Source organism: Lissotriton helveticus, chromosome 3_2 (genome assembly GCF_964261635.1).
Source record: "Lissotriton helveticus chromosome 3_2, aLisHel1.1, whole genome shotgun sequence".
Classification (NCBI taxonomy): Eukaryota; Metazoa; Chordata; class Amphibia; order Caudata; family Salamandridae; genus Lissotriton; species Lissotriton helveticus.
The window spans coordinates 447106090-447123103 of NC_136062.1; the positions used below are offsets into that span (position 1 = coordinate 447106090).

At 48.0% G+C, this 17014-nt stretch overlaps 1 protein-coding gene across 2 annotated transcripts in view; it reads right to left on the minus strand.

The window, feature by feature from the left end:
- Positions 1–17014, minus strand: part of CD82 (CD82 molecule) — a 221013-nt gene that overhangs the window by 19240 nt on the left and 184759 nt on the right. For both annotated transcript variants that reach the window (XM_078684355.1, XM_078684356.1), the window contains exons 4-6: positions 14883–15007; positions 13805–13879; positions 3452–3559 (exon numbers count right to left, since the gene is read on the minus strand). In XM_078684355.1, the coding sequence (XP_078540481.1) occupies positions 3452–3559; positions 13805–13879; positions 14883–15007 (308 nt within the window). The remainder of the gene's footprint in view (positions 1–3451; positions 3560–13804; positions 13880–14882; positions 15008–17014) is intronic.

Below are 17014 nucleotides of genomic sequence, written 5' to 3' on the forward strand. Positions count from 1 at the left end.
AGCTTTGCTGCTGGCTGAAAATCAGTATACATTTCACAGTCCATATAATAAAAATATGGGCAAAAGGAGCTGAATACAGCAATGTATTATTCAGTAAACCACAAAAAATTGAAGGGAAGTTAAAGGCAAAGCAATATGTATACATTTGATACATGTATCTACCGAATCGGCCTTTTTGAATTTGTTAAGGGATTAGTGAGCTGGCTTCCTTAAAAGCGAGTCTCTTTGATTAAAAAAAAAAAAACAGCGTCTTTGCTATAAGCATTGACGAAGCCAATAATTCTATCTTGAGTACCAAAAAGATGTTGTCATGGAGCTTCACTGCCACAGGAACGAGTTGTAGCATGAACGCAGTGCAAACTTTCCTCACATTGCCCTCACCTTAAGAATGGGAAACCCTTTGCTGCATAAACATCATTCTCCCTTCAAATTTATAGGTTTGCACCGTAAATGTGGTTATTTTGATCATAGACAAAATAACGTTTTTGTGCCCTTCTTTAGAGAGATAGGCCATCAATGGCCGCGATATCCCCCTACAATAAAGCAGTTTTGCAATCTCCTGTAATAATAATCTTCTGCACCAATAAAACTCTTGAGCCGTATACTTCAAAGCCAGCAAAAAATGTTTATGGAAGGAAATTTCTGAACCGAAGAAAGAGAGCTCCTCTAAAGTCCTGTACACTCCCATAGGCCACAGATTGGACCCTCACTGTTCTCTTGTGTTATTACAAAAAATGGAGACATGCGACTCTCATATTTGTCAGTTAAATCAACAAATAGTGCTCAGTCTGAGCCGGGTCCTTTTCATCAGCAGGCTGTACCGGGAGAAGCGGCGCGCGCAGAGGGCGGAAGGGCGCCATCAAACTAGGCCCACGGCCACGCTCCTGCCGCCAACGAACTGTTTGGAATAATTAGCATATTTAGCCCGTTTTTATGAATACCCGTACCTGGTATCTTCCTGGATGCTCGCCTTGCGGCGCATTCCATGATTAAACAAAGTTAAGAGTAAGGTCAAGGCCTGGGCTGGCAATGAAACCTTTTGAAATCCATTCTCGTCCTGCTGTGCTGTCGACCAACGAAGACCCTTTCGGGTGCCTTTTCACCCGATGTCTAACTGCAGTTTGGCCTTTTTAATGTCTATCTTAATACAGAACCATTAGTTGGGGTGACACAAGGAACAGTCTTACTCTCTTCTCAAAAGCAATTCAGGCACCTCACATACACACGCTGTAGTATGGAGGGAGAAGACCATCACCAGCAAGTGGTCCCCAGCGGTGGTGCAACATAATCTGGAGAAGGCCCAGAAGGTCTATGCAGCCCACTATGACAAGCGACGCAGCACAAAGGACACGGGCTTGGAAAAAGGGGAGTGGGTTAGGATCAAACTCCCCACTCTGCAAAAGAAAGGCGAAAGTAAATTTAGCCAGCCACTACAAGTTAAGGAGGTACGTGGTAGGGCAGCTCTCCTCAGTGACGGGAAGGTCTGGTCGCAAGACCGCATGGCCAGAGTCAACAAAATATTAGTCTGGCCCAAGATCGAGGAGGAAGAGAGTTGCATGAATCACCAGGAGGCCAGAGCCCTCTCGGAGCACGGCACAGACAACCCCGTAGTAAGTGCAAGGGAGGACAGCGAAGTGGAAGTCCGGGGAGCCAGGATCTCCGACGGTGGTGATGTACAGGCGAATGCAGACATGAGAGCAGATGCGAGAGAAGCTGGGGTGTCCCGAGGAGAGGCAGAAGTGGGAGAGAACAGGCCGGTAAGACACACCCGCAGCGGAAGGGCAGTTATCATGCCCTCTCGTTATAGAGACTTTGAGGTGGAAGGACACTAGCCAGTTTCTGCCCCTATGGGTGCCCCACCAAGACACTTTCACAGTTGGAGGACACTTAACCTTTGTGGAGGGGACCGCCTTATCCTTGTTTCATTAAAGGGGGGAGATATGTGGTATGCGCTCTAGTCTACGCGCGCATACGCGATGACGCGGCACGCGCTAGACTAGAGCGGAGAGGCGGCGCATGCGCAGGAGAGCGGAAAGGAAAGGCGCGAAGGCTAAAGCGGCAGTTGGCGACCGGAGCTCGGCGCAGTTAGACGCTCGGCGCCCTTAGCTCAGTAATGAACAATTTGTAATTGAAATAAAGAAGTGATAAACACCTACCTGCCTCAGTGTATCCTGTGGGGGAAAAGAGAACATTACACACGCGTGTCGTGAACATGCATATTGTGGCAATGCAGAGACAAACCATTCAGTATTGACTACTAGACTACGCTGCGCATCTGAGACATGTGTTGTTATTAACACTCGTATTCATAACTTACTAGGCAGCTCAACTGGAAAGACAGGCAGGCGATTATTACATTATAAATATATTTTGTGAGCACAGAACAGTCTCGTCTCAGAGACAGAGTCAGACTCTCACCGGCGTTATTTGAAGGGTCGGAGTCGGACTCGGGGAAGAGTCGAGAATAGTGCCGGACTAGTCGGACAGGTGTTCTCTGTCTGAATCGATGATCGGGTGGCGACAGGACGACGTTAATTGTTCTTAAATGATTCTGTCAATCTCACACGACGATGAGTGACAACGCACCGCTCACTGACGCACTCTCCCAGTGAGGCGGGTCGGAGCGTGACCACAGCACCGTGACGCGTCACTGAGCAGCTAAGTTGCGCACTGCGAGTGCGCACAGCGCGCGGGGGCTGTCCCAGGGCCGTCACATCATCGTAGGGCTAAGATTGACGGCCCTGGGACCCAACTGCTGGCTGGCTGCCTTGGCAAGTGAAACCAAACTAAACTGTAGTGTAAACAACAACAACGCTCACGTGTCGCTGCCATTGCCCGGAGGCCGCCAAATCCTGCCAGGGGGCCGCCAGTGATACAAGTTCCGATCAGATCCTCGGCTCGTCCGTCGGTCGTCGTGGCGGCCCCTGGGGTTTGGCGGCCCTGTGCAGGGGCACAGTTTGCACATGCCTAGGGCCGGCCCTGGGCGACCAGCTCAGGTTCCATCAGTACAACAACAGTGGGTTCTTGACTCACGTGCACCTGGACCCCCCCCACACTCACGTGCACCTGGACCCCCCCCCCACACTCGCGTGCACCTGGACCACCCCCCCCCACACTCGCGTGCACCTGGACCCCCCCCCCACACTCACGTGCACCTGGACCCCCCTCCCACACTCGCGTGCACCTGGACCCCCCCCACACTCGAGTGCACCTGGACCCCCCCCCCACACTCGAGTGCACCTGGACCCCCCCCCCACACTCGAGTGCACCTGGACCCCCCCACACTCGAGTGCACCTGGACCCCCCCCACACTCGCGTGCACCTGGACCTCACACTCACGTGCACTTGGACCCCACACTAACATGCACTTGGACCCCACACTCACGAGTACTTGACCCCACACTCACGAGTACTTGACCCCACACTCACGAGTACTTGACCCCACACTCACGTTTCTTTGTACGTAGTCCCAGGCCTCTTCGGTTGCCGTGTTCTGCGTGTCTTCATAGTTGTATGTGATAATCAATTTATTGATGACTCCGGACAGCTCCGTTTTCAGCTGTGGACACAAAAACAAAAAACACGTGTGCCAAACAAGAAAGAAAGAAAGACTCGTACTAGAAGTCATCCCCTAGGTGCAAAAGGTCAGAGGGCAGCCCACTTTTCATCCCAATAATCTAAAGCTGTAGGACTGGTTCATTCTATTTCGAGCCTTTTCTATTTCCCATAGAGGTTACCAACCAACACTGAAATCAGTCATTTTGTTTAATGTTATGTTATGTGAAAACAGATTTCCAAAGCGCGCAGGTACTCAAAAGAGTGTCCCGGCGTTTGAGACCGAGGAAGGCCCAGAACAGGCGGAGACAAAGAAGAGAGAAGAAAGAAGACCAGATAGACAACGTAAATATTAGTTTATTTGCTGAAACAGCCAGGTTTTCACTTGTTTCCAGAAAGCAAGCAGATTAGTGACCCGTCTAAGTGAGAGAGGCAGCTTATTCAACCGTCCAGCCACTAGCACTTGGAAGGAGCGACCGCCTCTGCGTGCTCCAAGATGTTTAGGGGTGACCATAAGATGTGGATGGGCAGATGTGAGAGATCTGTCAGGTACATAAAACGAGACTCTCCTAGAGATATAATGTGCACCTATGCCAAGCAGAGCCTTGAAAGCTTAATTACCTACACAACCATAGCTACTTCAAAATCTACTGCTTTCTTGTCCCACAGAAAACACTCGAAATAGTACCATTTATGACTTCACTGGTGACGTCACCTACACCAGAATAGTCCTCACCACAATTAGAAAGCCTGCAATTGAGCTTTACCCGAGTCTTCGGAAAATGCACACAGATACCACTCTCCACAACAGATGTGCTTGGAGGGTTTATATGGAGAGGAAAGGCTGGAGAGCCCCACTCACAAGTAATCCATGGGCACCGAGGCATTAAATACAGATGGAAGTCTGCAGTACCACGTTGAGCTGCTAGATGCCCTCGCGGAATGATAGAGAAGAAAAGCTACTGTAGCCCCAATTGGAAACAATCTATAGGAAGTGGGCATTAAATACAAATGGAAGTCTGCAGTACCACTGTGAGCCACTAGATGTCCCCACAGAGAGCTATAGATAAGTACAGCTACTGCAGAGCAACTCACATGCTGTAGTAGTTCCTGTTGACCAGTTATTTACAATTGGGGAACAGTTATGGTGTTTGTGCTCGGACCACAACTCAATTGAGAATATTTCAGGGTATTTTTAACAGATTTTTTTAGAACATTATAACCTGACCTTGGAAGACAGCCATAGCATCCCTTAACACAAGCATTTCCCAATTATTGTATTTGTATTTTAGTAATAACATACTTTATTAACTGCAAAGAATTGTGTTCCAGTCCTGCCCAGTGGCCCTGAGCCTGGGTTCTGGCAAAGTCCTGGGCCTAGAACTCTGGCCTCTGTACAACTGGTCAATGCATGCAGCTGTGAGCAGCAGCACTGGACACAAGGCATGGCCCTTTTTTACACCCCGTGTACATCACTCCAATCTCAAAACCCCTCTGGGCACTGTGGCCTCCATCTTTGATTTCAGCACTTTAAGGCCAGGTCCCATGTTTGGTGGGTCCAGGGTGCGACTTTTGATCAAGCCCTTCCACCAATATTGCTATAGCAACTGTAGACTGAACTACAACATTTTCCAGGCAATATTCTAATATGTCCACTCCCCATGAGATCAGTCAAAACACTATCACTGAAATTAAATTATGGACATGTTTACTGTTCCGGTGCTTTCGGACAAACCACTAAACATGGGTTTATTTCTCTTCAATAATCTAGCACAAGCAATTTTGCACAAGTGTTTAAAGCCCTACTGCAAATCCAGGGAACCAAAATGCAGTTTTATCTAGGAAAAAGAAAAACAGCAGTTTTGGAACTGTATACATGGATTTAATATTTTTTTTTATTAAAACTGGCTAAACACCTTTTGAAAACTAGAAAACAATAGTCCACTGATTGCATAATTTTGAAAAGTATGAATGGCTGGTTAAAAATTCTTTATGATAATTTGATATTAGTAATGAAGAATGGCAGTTAAGAGGTTTTGAAATTTAAATTACTTTTATAAACATTTTTTAAGACTTTTTAATTTTTTTTTAGCTGGGATTAAATAAACACATTGGTAATGTTGCCATTTTTAAATTGGAACTGTTGGTTAAAGAATTCTAAATTTTAGATTAGCAATAGCATCTAAAAGTATACTGTTCGTTTAAAGCATTAAAATGATTCCTGCAGTTAGGGGCTGATGGTGATTGTCTGTGGGGGGAGACAGGAGGCTAGAGAAGACTTCCTGAAGCAAAAAGAGGTTATTTCTCTCCAACTCATACATTCATAGTTGGTATGGTGAAAGAGTTGTATCTGACCTGCAAGGATGGTCATTTGGATGTATCGACCCCTTTACACAGGTTTTAATCTACTGCTCAGTGTTCATAGACAGCAGGATAGCTCAGTGGGGAATACAACCCCTTTACACATGTTTTTAGGTCATGCCTACTTGACCGAGCATTTGCTGTCTGCTGCAAGACATACATGCACGCTTTTTCGGCTACCTCCCTTCAATTAAGGAAAATGGGCTGCATTTCGAAAAACCAAAAAATTGCTTTATTGAAAAGCAAACTCAGACTTGGTGGTCTGCTGTCCCCCACCGGTCACAGTCCCAGTTATTTTTGCGATACCAAATGGGTCGCAAACCGAGACCTACCTCATGAATATTAATAAGATAGGTCTATTTGCGATCCACTGGAAATCGCAGAATGTGTCAAAGACCCATTTGTACATGGGGGTTTGCGATTGCAAAAATTTGCTATTTGGTAATTGCAAACGATTACCTACATACATTCGGCCCCATGTACCTCTCTGCCAATAATTTGCTTCTCCCTGCCCTCCAGAATGTTGCGCTCACCCTCGTGTACCTCCACCATTGCTTTCTAGCCTGTGCGCTTCGCCTCCCCCCATTCAATGTTGCTTTAGCCCATTGCTTCTCCTTCTTGTCCGACTCCCTCACCCATTGCTTCTCCTTGTCCGACTCCCTCACGCATTGCTTATCCTTCTCAGCCCGTACACCGTGCCTGCTCACCAGTGGGTTTCTCCACTGATCGCTCCAGTGGCTCTGTTGTGTTTTTTCCCCTCACATGCACCTTCCATATTCCTTTTAACCTGCAGACTCCTGTGTTGTTCCATCTCCCTTGTTGCTTACATGCCACCCACTCTCCATATAAAAAATATAAAAAAATAAGAAAAAGCTTTCGCACATTTTTTCTAATTTAGTTCCCAATACAACTCAGATCCATAACAAAAGAGAAAAAAAAAGTGTCTGCATAATTTTTTAGGTAAACACTGCTATGAAATGACACCGGCAACCGCATTAAGGATGCTTTACAGCATGGCTAAACCCCATTGCCATACTCAAAATGTCCCAAAGGCGAGACCTATTGGCTTTGCCAAAGGTTATTTATCAACCACCCACCCTACAAAGTCAGCAAAGACTGTTCAGTGGAATACACCAACCCCTTTACACAGGTGGCTTTGAATAAATCTTAAGTGGGAAACACCGACCTCTTTACACATGTTTTAAGCTACCGCCCTCCATACGTAGGCACTACAGACAGTTGTGGGAGATACACTGACCCCTTTACACAGGTTTTTAATCTACTACCCTCTCTATGAATCCAGCAAAGACAGTTCACAGTTCCATGGGATACACCCAGTGCTTAATTTGAGCAGGTGCTTTCAGGTGGTCAGCACCGGTACTTCTTTCACAGGGCCGGCCTACAATTTCTGACCCTGCAGGTGGTGGTCTCAATATTAATTGTTCAAATAAAAAAAAAAAGGATTAACATACATTGCATGGTGACTGTCTGGTAAATGTTCATAGCCAGGCCAGCATACGCCTGTCCAGGCAGGCATGTTTGTGTATCACCACGTTAGTGATAATGTCATTACGCCGATCACAAATCCAAGAAGTCATCAACAAACTATGGCTTGCATTCCATTCCCCGAGTCTGCTGCATCCTGCTACTGCCTGAGCCTAAGCCTCCCATTGGATAATTGTAGCTGGGGCTGGCTCATGACGGAGTTGGGGCAAGGAAACTGCAAGAGCGCATTTTGAACTTGGGAGTGAGGGCTCTTGAGGAATAATAAACTAAGGTAAATGTGGACTTTCCACTTGCAACGTAGCCGGAGCTGCGTAGCCAGAGAGGCATTTCCTGCAGCCCTGCATTGCTGCTATTCTAAATGTGCTCGATGTGGCGGCTGTGGACCAACACAACTTTTGTGCGCCATTGCGTCACCTATAGAACCTGTGCGCTGCACCCCAGCATGGTAATTGCTGAGCATGCGTGAGTCCAGTAGGCACCACAGCCCTACTTACTGGCATTAGCAGCATTATGGCTGGGGACAATGCCTGTGCTGTAGCAGGCAGAGTCACAGCAGCTGAGCAGTGGATGCCGATGCCGTCACCATCCCTGGACCTACTAATTACAGGCAGCACTAGGAGTGACATCACCATCTGTGCTCGAGCAGCCGTCTGTTCCGCAATAAACCCAGTCATACTGCAATGATTAATATATGCAAAAAAAGCATTTTCATTTGGTGTACATTTTGTTTTTGCACTCGGTGTAGGTAAGAAAGTGAAACACCCTATCTTCCACTTCTTTAGGAATGACAACAGGAAAACGCAGAGTTCAAAATAGCAGGGACATGTATAGGCTGACAACAGGGGTCACAGGCAGTAGCAGTGCTATAGATGCAATAGAGAGTAGGAGTAAAGAGGAGAAAGAAACAACAGGAAAGGAGAGAGATACGATGTAGCTAAATAGAAGAGGAGAGCAAATCAGATGCAAAGAGAAAGCAGCCACAGTGTGAAGAAGAGAGCATTAAAAAGAGAAGATAGAATGAAAGGATGTAGAGGACAGGACAGACGAAAAAAAGCAGAAAAATGATAAAATGGCGATACAGCTAATCACTGCTAGAAGAGTGATAGTAAAGATCCAAGATCGAGGGGAGAGAGGGAAGAGCAAGGATAAAAGTGAAGAGGAATAAGGGCAGGGCTAAAATGAATAGAGGGCAAATCAGAAATACAGGGAATAAGGTAACACACAGGTGTGACAAAGATGATAGAAAACAATTAGAGAGGTGAGAGGATAGACACTTAGAACAAAGTCTTAGGGGACAGAAAACAGATCAGGGTTAGAAGATAGAGACTGAGGCAGTGAGAGTGTTGAAAGTGGGGCTCACCGGAGGAAGAAGTGAGCTGTGGCCCTCTTGGCAACATTTTCAGCACCTGCACTTCTTTTTTCACAAATTAAGCACTGGATACACCAACCCCTTTACAAAGGTTTTTAATCTACCACTCTCCATAAGAGGCCCGACAGACAGTACTGTGGGATACACCAACCCCTGTACACAGGTTTTTAAGCTACCGCCCTCCATACAAACCCATGTCAGACAGTTATGAGGGATACACCGACCCCTGTACACAGGCTTTTAATCTACCGCCCTCCATAGGAAGCCACGTCAGGCGGTTCTTTGGGATAATTCAAAATCAAAATAGAATGGACACTTGTAACCGTGACAACTGGTTAATTAAAAAACCCTCATAAACGCGGTATCAGAGTCGTGTGGAGCGGTGTATCTTTTTCTCCGCTCTCTACTCGCGTTATGGCACAGTCATTGGGTTTCTTAAATTGTGATATGCCAACCTCAAGCCTGAGGTTAACTCCGGTTCCACACGGTAGTGTCCAGAGATAGTGACTCGCCCAAAGAACAAAAAACAAAAATTACAAATACAAATAAAATATAGATTAATTCTCTGTAAGAACTTTAATATGATTGAGAACTGGTCTGTTATTAAAACAAAGGTTGGATATACTTGAAGATCGTGTAACTAGATCTAATTATACCACTTATAATTCGTCGACATGTTTCTGCCCATCCTCGCCCAGCTGGGTCTATGGGGCATTCATCAGGACAATTAAAATGCAATTAATACTTACACTATTTGTGTAGTATTGGGAGTAGTCTTTTTGCGCTACTTGGTTTATGTGCCAAGGTGTCTTGTACCTTGTTATAGGAGCGTTTTTAGCATCCTCGGGATAGCAGGCCACGTTTGGAAAAATTACTCCGGATATGCTGGCTCTGCTCCCGGAGATCCGGGAGCAGAGCCTTTTATTATTCCTCCTCCCTATTCTATGATTATCAATAGGTTCTTTGGGATATACCGACCCCTCTACACAGGTTTTTAATCTACCGCCCTCCATACAAACCCACGGCAGACAGTTCTGTAGGATACACCGACCCCTGTACACAGGCTTTTAATCTACCGCCCTCCATAGGAAGCCACGTCAGACGGTACTGTGGGATATACCGACCCCTTTACATACGTTTTTTTATCTCCCGCACTCCATACGAAGCCACGTCAGACGGTTCTGTGGGATATACCGACCCCTTTACACAGGTTTTTAATCTACCGCCCTCCATAGGAAGCCACGTCAGACGGTTCTGTGGGATATACCAACCCCTTTACACAAGTTTTTAATCTCCCGCCCTCCATACGAAGCCACGTCAGACGGTTCTGTGGGATATACCGACCCCTGTACACAGGTTTTTAATCTACCGGCCTCCATACGAAGCCACGTCAGACGGTTCTGTGGGATACACCGACCCCTGTACACAGGTTTTTAATCTACCGGCCTCCATACGTAGTCGTGACAGACAGTTCTGTGGGATCCCTTTACACAGGTTTTTAATCTCCCCCCTTGCATATGAAACCATCAAAAATGGTTCTTGTTAGACTTTTGTTCCCGTTTTTAAGAGCACAGCAGGGCCAATTAACATGAAGTTCCCTCGCTCTCGTGCTTTACATAAACATTTCAGTGGCTGAATAAACAAACTCAGGGTTGTGAGAACAAGGTCGGTTTGCATAATGCCAGAGGAACTCTGCCCTAGTGCCAAGGTTTCCTGCAGCTGGGGACAGCCAAAAAAAGGCCCAGTGCAGAGCAGAGAGCCGGGCATCCCTGGAGCTGGGTAGAACCAGGGCAAACCTGACGTGCTTCACGGGCACTACCCAGGGCAATGCCCAGCACGTGCACTACAGACAGTAAGAGCCGCCAAACTGAGGAAAAACACAACACTTGCTATACAGACACGACATAGTGGGAAACCGAATACATGCTTTACAAACCTCACCCACGGGGGAAACAAAGCGCGTGGTATACAGGCACTATCCAGGGAAAAACATAGCACGTGCTTTACAGACACGACATAGGGGAAAACCAAATGCATGGACTACAGACACTACGTCACCACCAAGAGGAAAAACACAACCCGTGCTTTCCAGACACCACCTGTTTCAGAGACAACCTGGGGGGTCAATACACCATGTGTTTAATAGACACAACCAAGGTGCCTTATACATGCTCTAGAGCCACAACCTAGGGTCAAACCAACATGTGTTTTATGGACACCACTTAGAGGCCTTTGGACATGCTTTACATAGAGAATCTAGGGCTCAACCCAACAAAGGGTTCATGGCCACCACCCAGGGGTCATTAGTCAGGTACTGCCCAGGGGTCATTAGGCATGTACCGCCCAGGGGTCATTAGGCAGGTACCGCCCAGGGGTCATTAGGCAGGTACCGCCCAGGGGTCATTAGGCAGGTACCGCCCAGGGGTCATTAGGCAGGTACCACCCAGGGGTCATTAGGCATGTACCACCCAGGGGTCATTAGGCATGTACCGCCCAGGGGTCATTAGGCATGTACCGCCCAGGGGTCATTAGGCATGTACCGCCCAGGGGTCATTAGGCATGTACCGCCCAGGGGTCATTAGGCATGTACCGCCCAGGGGTCATTAGGCAGGTACCACCCAGGGGTCATTAGGCAGGTACCACCCAGGGGTCATTAGGCAGGTACCACCCAGGGGTCATTAGGCAGGTACCACCCAGGGGTCATTAGGCAGGTACCGCCCAGGGGTCATTAGGCAGGTATCGCCCAGGGGTCATTAGGCAGGTACCGCCCAGGGGTCATTAGGCAGGTACCGCCCAGGGGTCATTAGGCAGGTACCGCCCAGGGGTCATTAGGCATGTACCGCCCAGGGGTCATTAGGCATGTACTGCCAAGGGGAGCAGCAATGAGCTGCTCTAAAGGCATCACTCAAGATGAACCTAGATCCATACTACAACAACAAGTAAAAGGAATAAAAGAAATACAAGAGAATCGTGAGATACAATCTGCCGGTTACCCATCCGCACTACCTCTGCAAATCGAGCCTTCCGCTGCCTCACAGGGCGCTCAGGTGGCACCTGAAGTTTCGCACTATGGCAGGGCATGGTCAGATAAACCTGCCCTCCAGACATTCATCGTGTCCCCTGGCTCAGTAACACAGAAGAATGATGGGAGACACTATATTACACGTCTCATTGCACTGCTACCCGCTTCCCCACCCCAAGAGCTGGGCACATGTTTACAGCCAGGGCTGTCCTATGCCACCTTAGATCACCACAAGCCAGGAATCCATGTGCCACCCTAGAAGAGGTGGACTGGCATGAATGGAGCTTGGGTGGGAACCCGAGCTAGACATGTCCCTGCCCTAGTGCCTTTCTGTTAGTTATGAGGCTTTGTTTAGAACATGTCTCACTTGGGGTGGGGGAGGGGGGGCATCCCAGACAGCTGTCTGGAGCGAGCCAGGGCTCGTGCAGAGCCAGGCAGTCTGTTTCTTGCAGAATTCAAGACCTGAGAAGGCGGCTCGGATGTGCAGGGGGAGGAAGGGGAATGCACAACCCCGGTACTGGGTCTGCTTATGCGTGGGGTGTGAGAGTAGGAGTTTACACGGTTGTTGTGGTACGTGGGGCCAAAGATTCGTATGTGTGCGTGAGGAGCTCGAAGAGTACTCGTTTGTGGGCTGGGAGTCAGTGGAGGTCTTTGAGACGCGGGGAGATGCGAGTGTGGGTGGGAGGTGAAGGTGGGCTTGACTGCCGAGGCTCCTGGCTCTCAAACTCCCCCCCCCCCCCGACTCCCAATAGGCCGGTCCACCTCTGCACACAAAAGGGAACGACCTGGTCTATTTTTCTAGGAAAAGAACTCCACGCCGGAGGGCGCTGCAAAACGATTTCGAACGGCCTTGAAATGACCTCAGCTGCGTGGAATCTGGACTTGTAAATATTGTGACGGACAGGTCACGAGCCAGACAGGAAGAGGCTGTGGAGTGCTTGTTTATGGTGTGTTTCATGTCTCAAGAGTCAAAGAAAGTGCACACTAACTTTAACCCTTCCATTGCTTCTGGTCAGAGGCCATCACAGGTTGAGGGTGGCCTGTGGCTCTAAAATTAAACGAAGAAATATTCTAGCACTTGTTTCAATTATGGGAATTGGACCCCCACGCCCCACACCGGGGAAAGTCTCCAAACACCTTGCCCACCTCCACGCAACCCATCCTCCAATCCATGCATCACCTGAGGCGGCCATAACAAAGAGTTTCAAACCCCCTGTGATTACCCCATGACAACGCATACTTTACAACTGGAGTTGCTGCCAAAGTCACATCCAGCTTCCCGTCACCGTAGGGTCTGTGGAGCGCCAGGTGGCTGCCATCCAGCCTCTTGGCACTAGTCCACTTGGATGTACAACTCAGGAACTGGGGGAACTGTACATCTTTGGTACCTCACTTATGTAATCTAGAAACAGACTACGCACGGTGGCCGGTTACACATATTGGTGGCGGACTGCATCAGACAGGAGGTCTGCACCGCAACGGGTCTGTGTGGGAGAACCTGACCAGCACTTTTCACCTCCCCAAGGGTCCGTAGCACTGCTCCTGTCTCCCCAAGACACCCCACACCTCTTCCCTATACTATGACGTCATGTTCTCAGATATTACCCAATTGCACCCACTCTCTCCATCGAGGTTTCCTCTTTTCACAGTCATTGCAAAGCCTTTCACAACATGCCTTTTATTTCAGCAATGCTGCAGGCGTGGTGTGGGCACTCATTACTGGAGGCAGAGAGGACAGAAACACCATGAGAAAAAAACGGATTTTTCATGCCCCAACTTCACAAGGTGGAGAGATCTCTGCAGCTTCCATTCAAATAACTGCAGGTCTGGAAGCCAGACCCTTCTCTCTCTCTCCCCCCTCCACCCCAAAGTCCACATAGGCAATTAAGCGAGCCTTGCTTAAGCAGGAGTCCTTCTATACAACAGCCCAACCAAACCTCCTGAGGTCTTGTATCTCCAAAAGACAGGTGAAGGCAGACAGGTAAACTTACGGTGTCGCGCTGGAGGTAGATGAGGACTCCGGCAGCCACCTGGGCGATGAGGATCAGCAGGAGACCAGTGAAGTACTGCAAAGAAAGGAGATCGACACAGTCAGGTTAGTGCCAACTTGCCCCAGACCAGGCTAGTGCCAACACACAGCAGACCAAGACAGTGCCAACGTGCATCAGACCAGGTCAATGCCAACGCGCGACAGACGAGGTCAAACTATGACTGACTGACTGACCCTTGAGGCGTGTCAGCAATTTCAGTACGGCGTGTTTGCACCGGCGTGAGGGATGGAGGCGGTTAAAGCCCTTCTTTGTATCCACCCCACACTACCCAACTGAGGTAAATCCCACGCCCAGAGCAGTTACAGCATGGGTACCAGATGGCTCCAGGCCACCAGAGCACAGATTTTACAACCAGCTCTTCCTTTTTACAAATCATGTCTCGGCTTGCTAGTCCAGTTGTTCCAGCTGAAGCGACTGCAGTACTCCCCAAAAGCATTGTGTTTGTAAGAGAAGTCAGAGACTGAAAACAAGGCTTCCAAGTGGCAGGGCCAGATGGTCAGCCTGTGTTAAACAACGCATTAAATCAAAGCACACCCTCGCCAGAAAGAAATGGGACACTCCAGCTCACCCATAAACCCTCAGGCGGAGAGATGGTGGGAGCTCATAGTTTCTAGAGTACTCCATGCTAGTGGGGGGGTGAAGGTAGAAAGTGGGCATGCTCACCATATGGGAGGTCGCGGCTGTTGCAACAAGGAGCTAACCAGCAACTATCTAGTTGCTTAGTTAACCGGTCCTCACTGGATGAGGAAAAGTGTTTTGGGGTGAAGTCTGCTTAATTTTTTCTGAACAACCAAGGGCCTTCTTGATTGGCTCACAATGTTCCGGCTCTGGAGTTCAACACCAAACCTCGCGGGAAATGTGTAAAACACCACCATAGCTGTGTAGAACTAACTGGTGAGATTATCCACAGATATCCAAGAGGTGACAATTATTCCAAACCTCCAGAAAATATAGAGAAGGACCTGAAAACCTCTCAGGCAGGAACGACCAATGGAAGCCGCTGTCGGCCAGTACTCACCATTCCCAGCAGGCAGCGTATCTCATTCACGGCCCCAATACAGCCGAGGAAGCCCATCACCATGGTTACAGAACCAACGGTGATGAGGATGTAGGAGCCGGTCTTCAGCGACTCCGACGACTCCTCTGTAAGGACAAAGAGTAGAATTAATGTCAGACCTTACACATTGACACCACATGGTCACAAACATGACTGCCTCCACCATCCCCCCTCAAAATATTGTACTCCAACCTTCAGTCCTGGGTAATGTTGATCGACTAAACATATTACCTCCTCTGGTGAAATTAACCGGCTTTCACGCGAGTATTTTTCCTAGGAAGATAGAAATCTGGAAAGAGCAAATAGTTTCAGAACCAAGGGTCTACCAGTGTGACAATTCGGACTATTTCAGGCCTCCAAAGCTTTAATAATAGCATGGGCGGCAGGCAATGGTCATTTTTTTGTATATTGAATTAATAATTAACTGTTGTGGTGTTAATCTCTAAATTAGCCAAACAGCACCACCTTGTGGCAGACTGTCACAAGCGCCGGAGATGACAAGTAAGTGCTTGTGCTGAGTCCCAGAAACCTCTGGTTCAAATTAAGCATTGACTGGATCCAAGTCCTATGTGAGACTACTCTTTCAAAGGCTGGGAGTGTGAATATTACTTTCAAGCAGAAGACGATCTCTTGAGAATCCTGCCTCAGAAGAGCACAGCATGCAGGACACTATATGGCAGACCTTAACTGTTTCTGCACTCTCTCCACTTGGCAGAGGGCAATTGCATGTTTTCTCTTATTTCCTTTGAGAAAGCATTTTCCTCTGCTTAGGCTCTTCACAGATGTTCATACAGATGTTTTTGTTTTGTCAACTAAATGTTTTACCATTTTTGGTAGCAACCAGTTGACTTTCTTTTCTGAAAGAGGTTTGGATGAAACTTTGGCACCACTAAAAATGACAGATGCCTAGGACCGTTAACAAATTCTGAGAAGTACTGGTGACAACCAGAAGTGCTTTGAGGCCATGTGTGGGCTTGAAGTACGGTCTAAAAATTACATTAAAATGGCAAAGATGATAAAGTGTGACAGGACCACACCCAACACGGACCTCAGACTCCTGGTGTGAATTTAGGGAGTTTGAAAACTCCCTATGTAGAGAGTCATAAGACAATCAATCAATCAAGGAAATTCTAAGCGAGCTACTCACCTGTGAGGGTCTCAAGGCGCTGGGGGAGGAGGGGGAGGGGTAAGCAGCTCAGTTCAGTTGAAAAGCCAAGTATTGAGCATCTTCCTGAAGATGTTCAGGGAGGGGGCGTATCTGATGTCGATAGGGAGCTTGTTCCAGGTCTTGGCTGAGATGTAGGAGAAGGTTCTTCCATCTGTTCTGGCTCTGCGAATGTGCTGGGTTTTGGCAAGGATGGCGGATTGGAGGTTTCTCTTGGGTATGTGGAAGGAGATTCTCTGGTTGAGGTATTGGAGTCCGATGTTGTGGAGGCATTTGTATGCGTGTGTGAGTATCTTGAAAGTGTCAATCTTCTCAATGGGGAGCCAGTGGAGGTTCCGTAGGTGTTGGGTGGTGTGTTTGTGTCAAGTCATGTCGAATACAAGTCTGGCTGCGCTGTTCTGTATGGTCTGGAGCTTGCGGAGCAGAGACTTGTTGATCCCGGCGTAGAGGGCGTTTCCGTAGTCCAGTTTGATGGTTATGAGAGCGTAGATGACTGGCTTCTTTGGTTCGGGGGATCCACTTGAAGGTCTTTTGGATGATTCAGAGGGTGTCGAAACAGCTGGAGGTGACGGCGTTGACCTGTCGGGTCATGGAGAAGGAGGAGTCGAGTACGATGCCAAGGTTTCGGGCGTGTGGGAGGCTGCAGAGGCCATTAAGAACAATTAAAGCTTCTAGGGTGAACAAAAAGTGCCTCAGCTTAGGTTTAAGGTTCTTTTGTTGGTAAGATTAGATCCGGGCTGCAAATTTCATTCCTCTCAGAAATTTGGCAGAATTTCGGTTACTCGCATTACTCTTGTAATGCGGACTTCTGGCAAAATTCTGCCAATCGTTGCGTAGTGGAATTTTTTTGCCCACCAGGCTCCAGAAATGTGAGCTGTCGGACACAAATTGGAATCCCATAGCATGATTTCTAGTCACTAGGACTTCT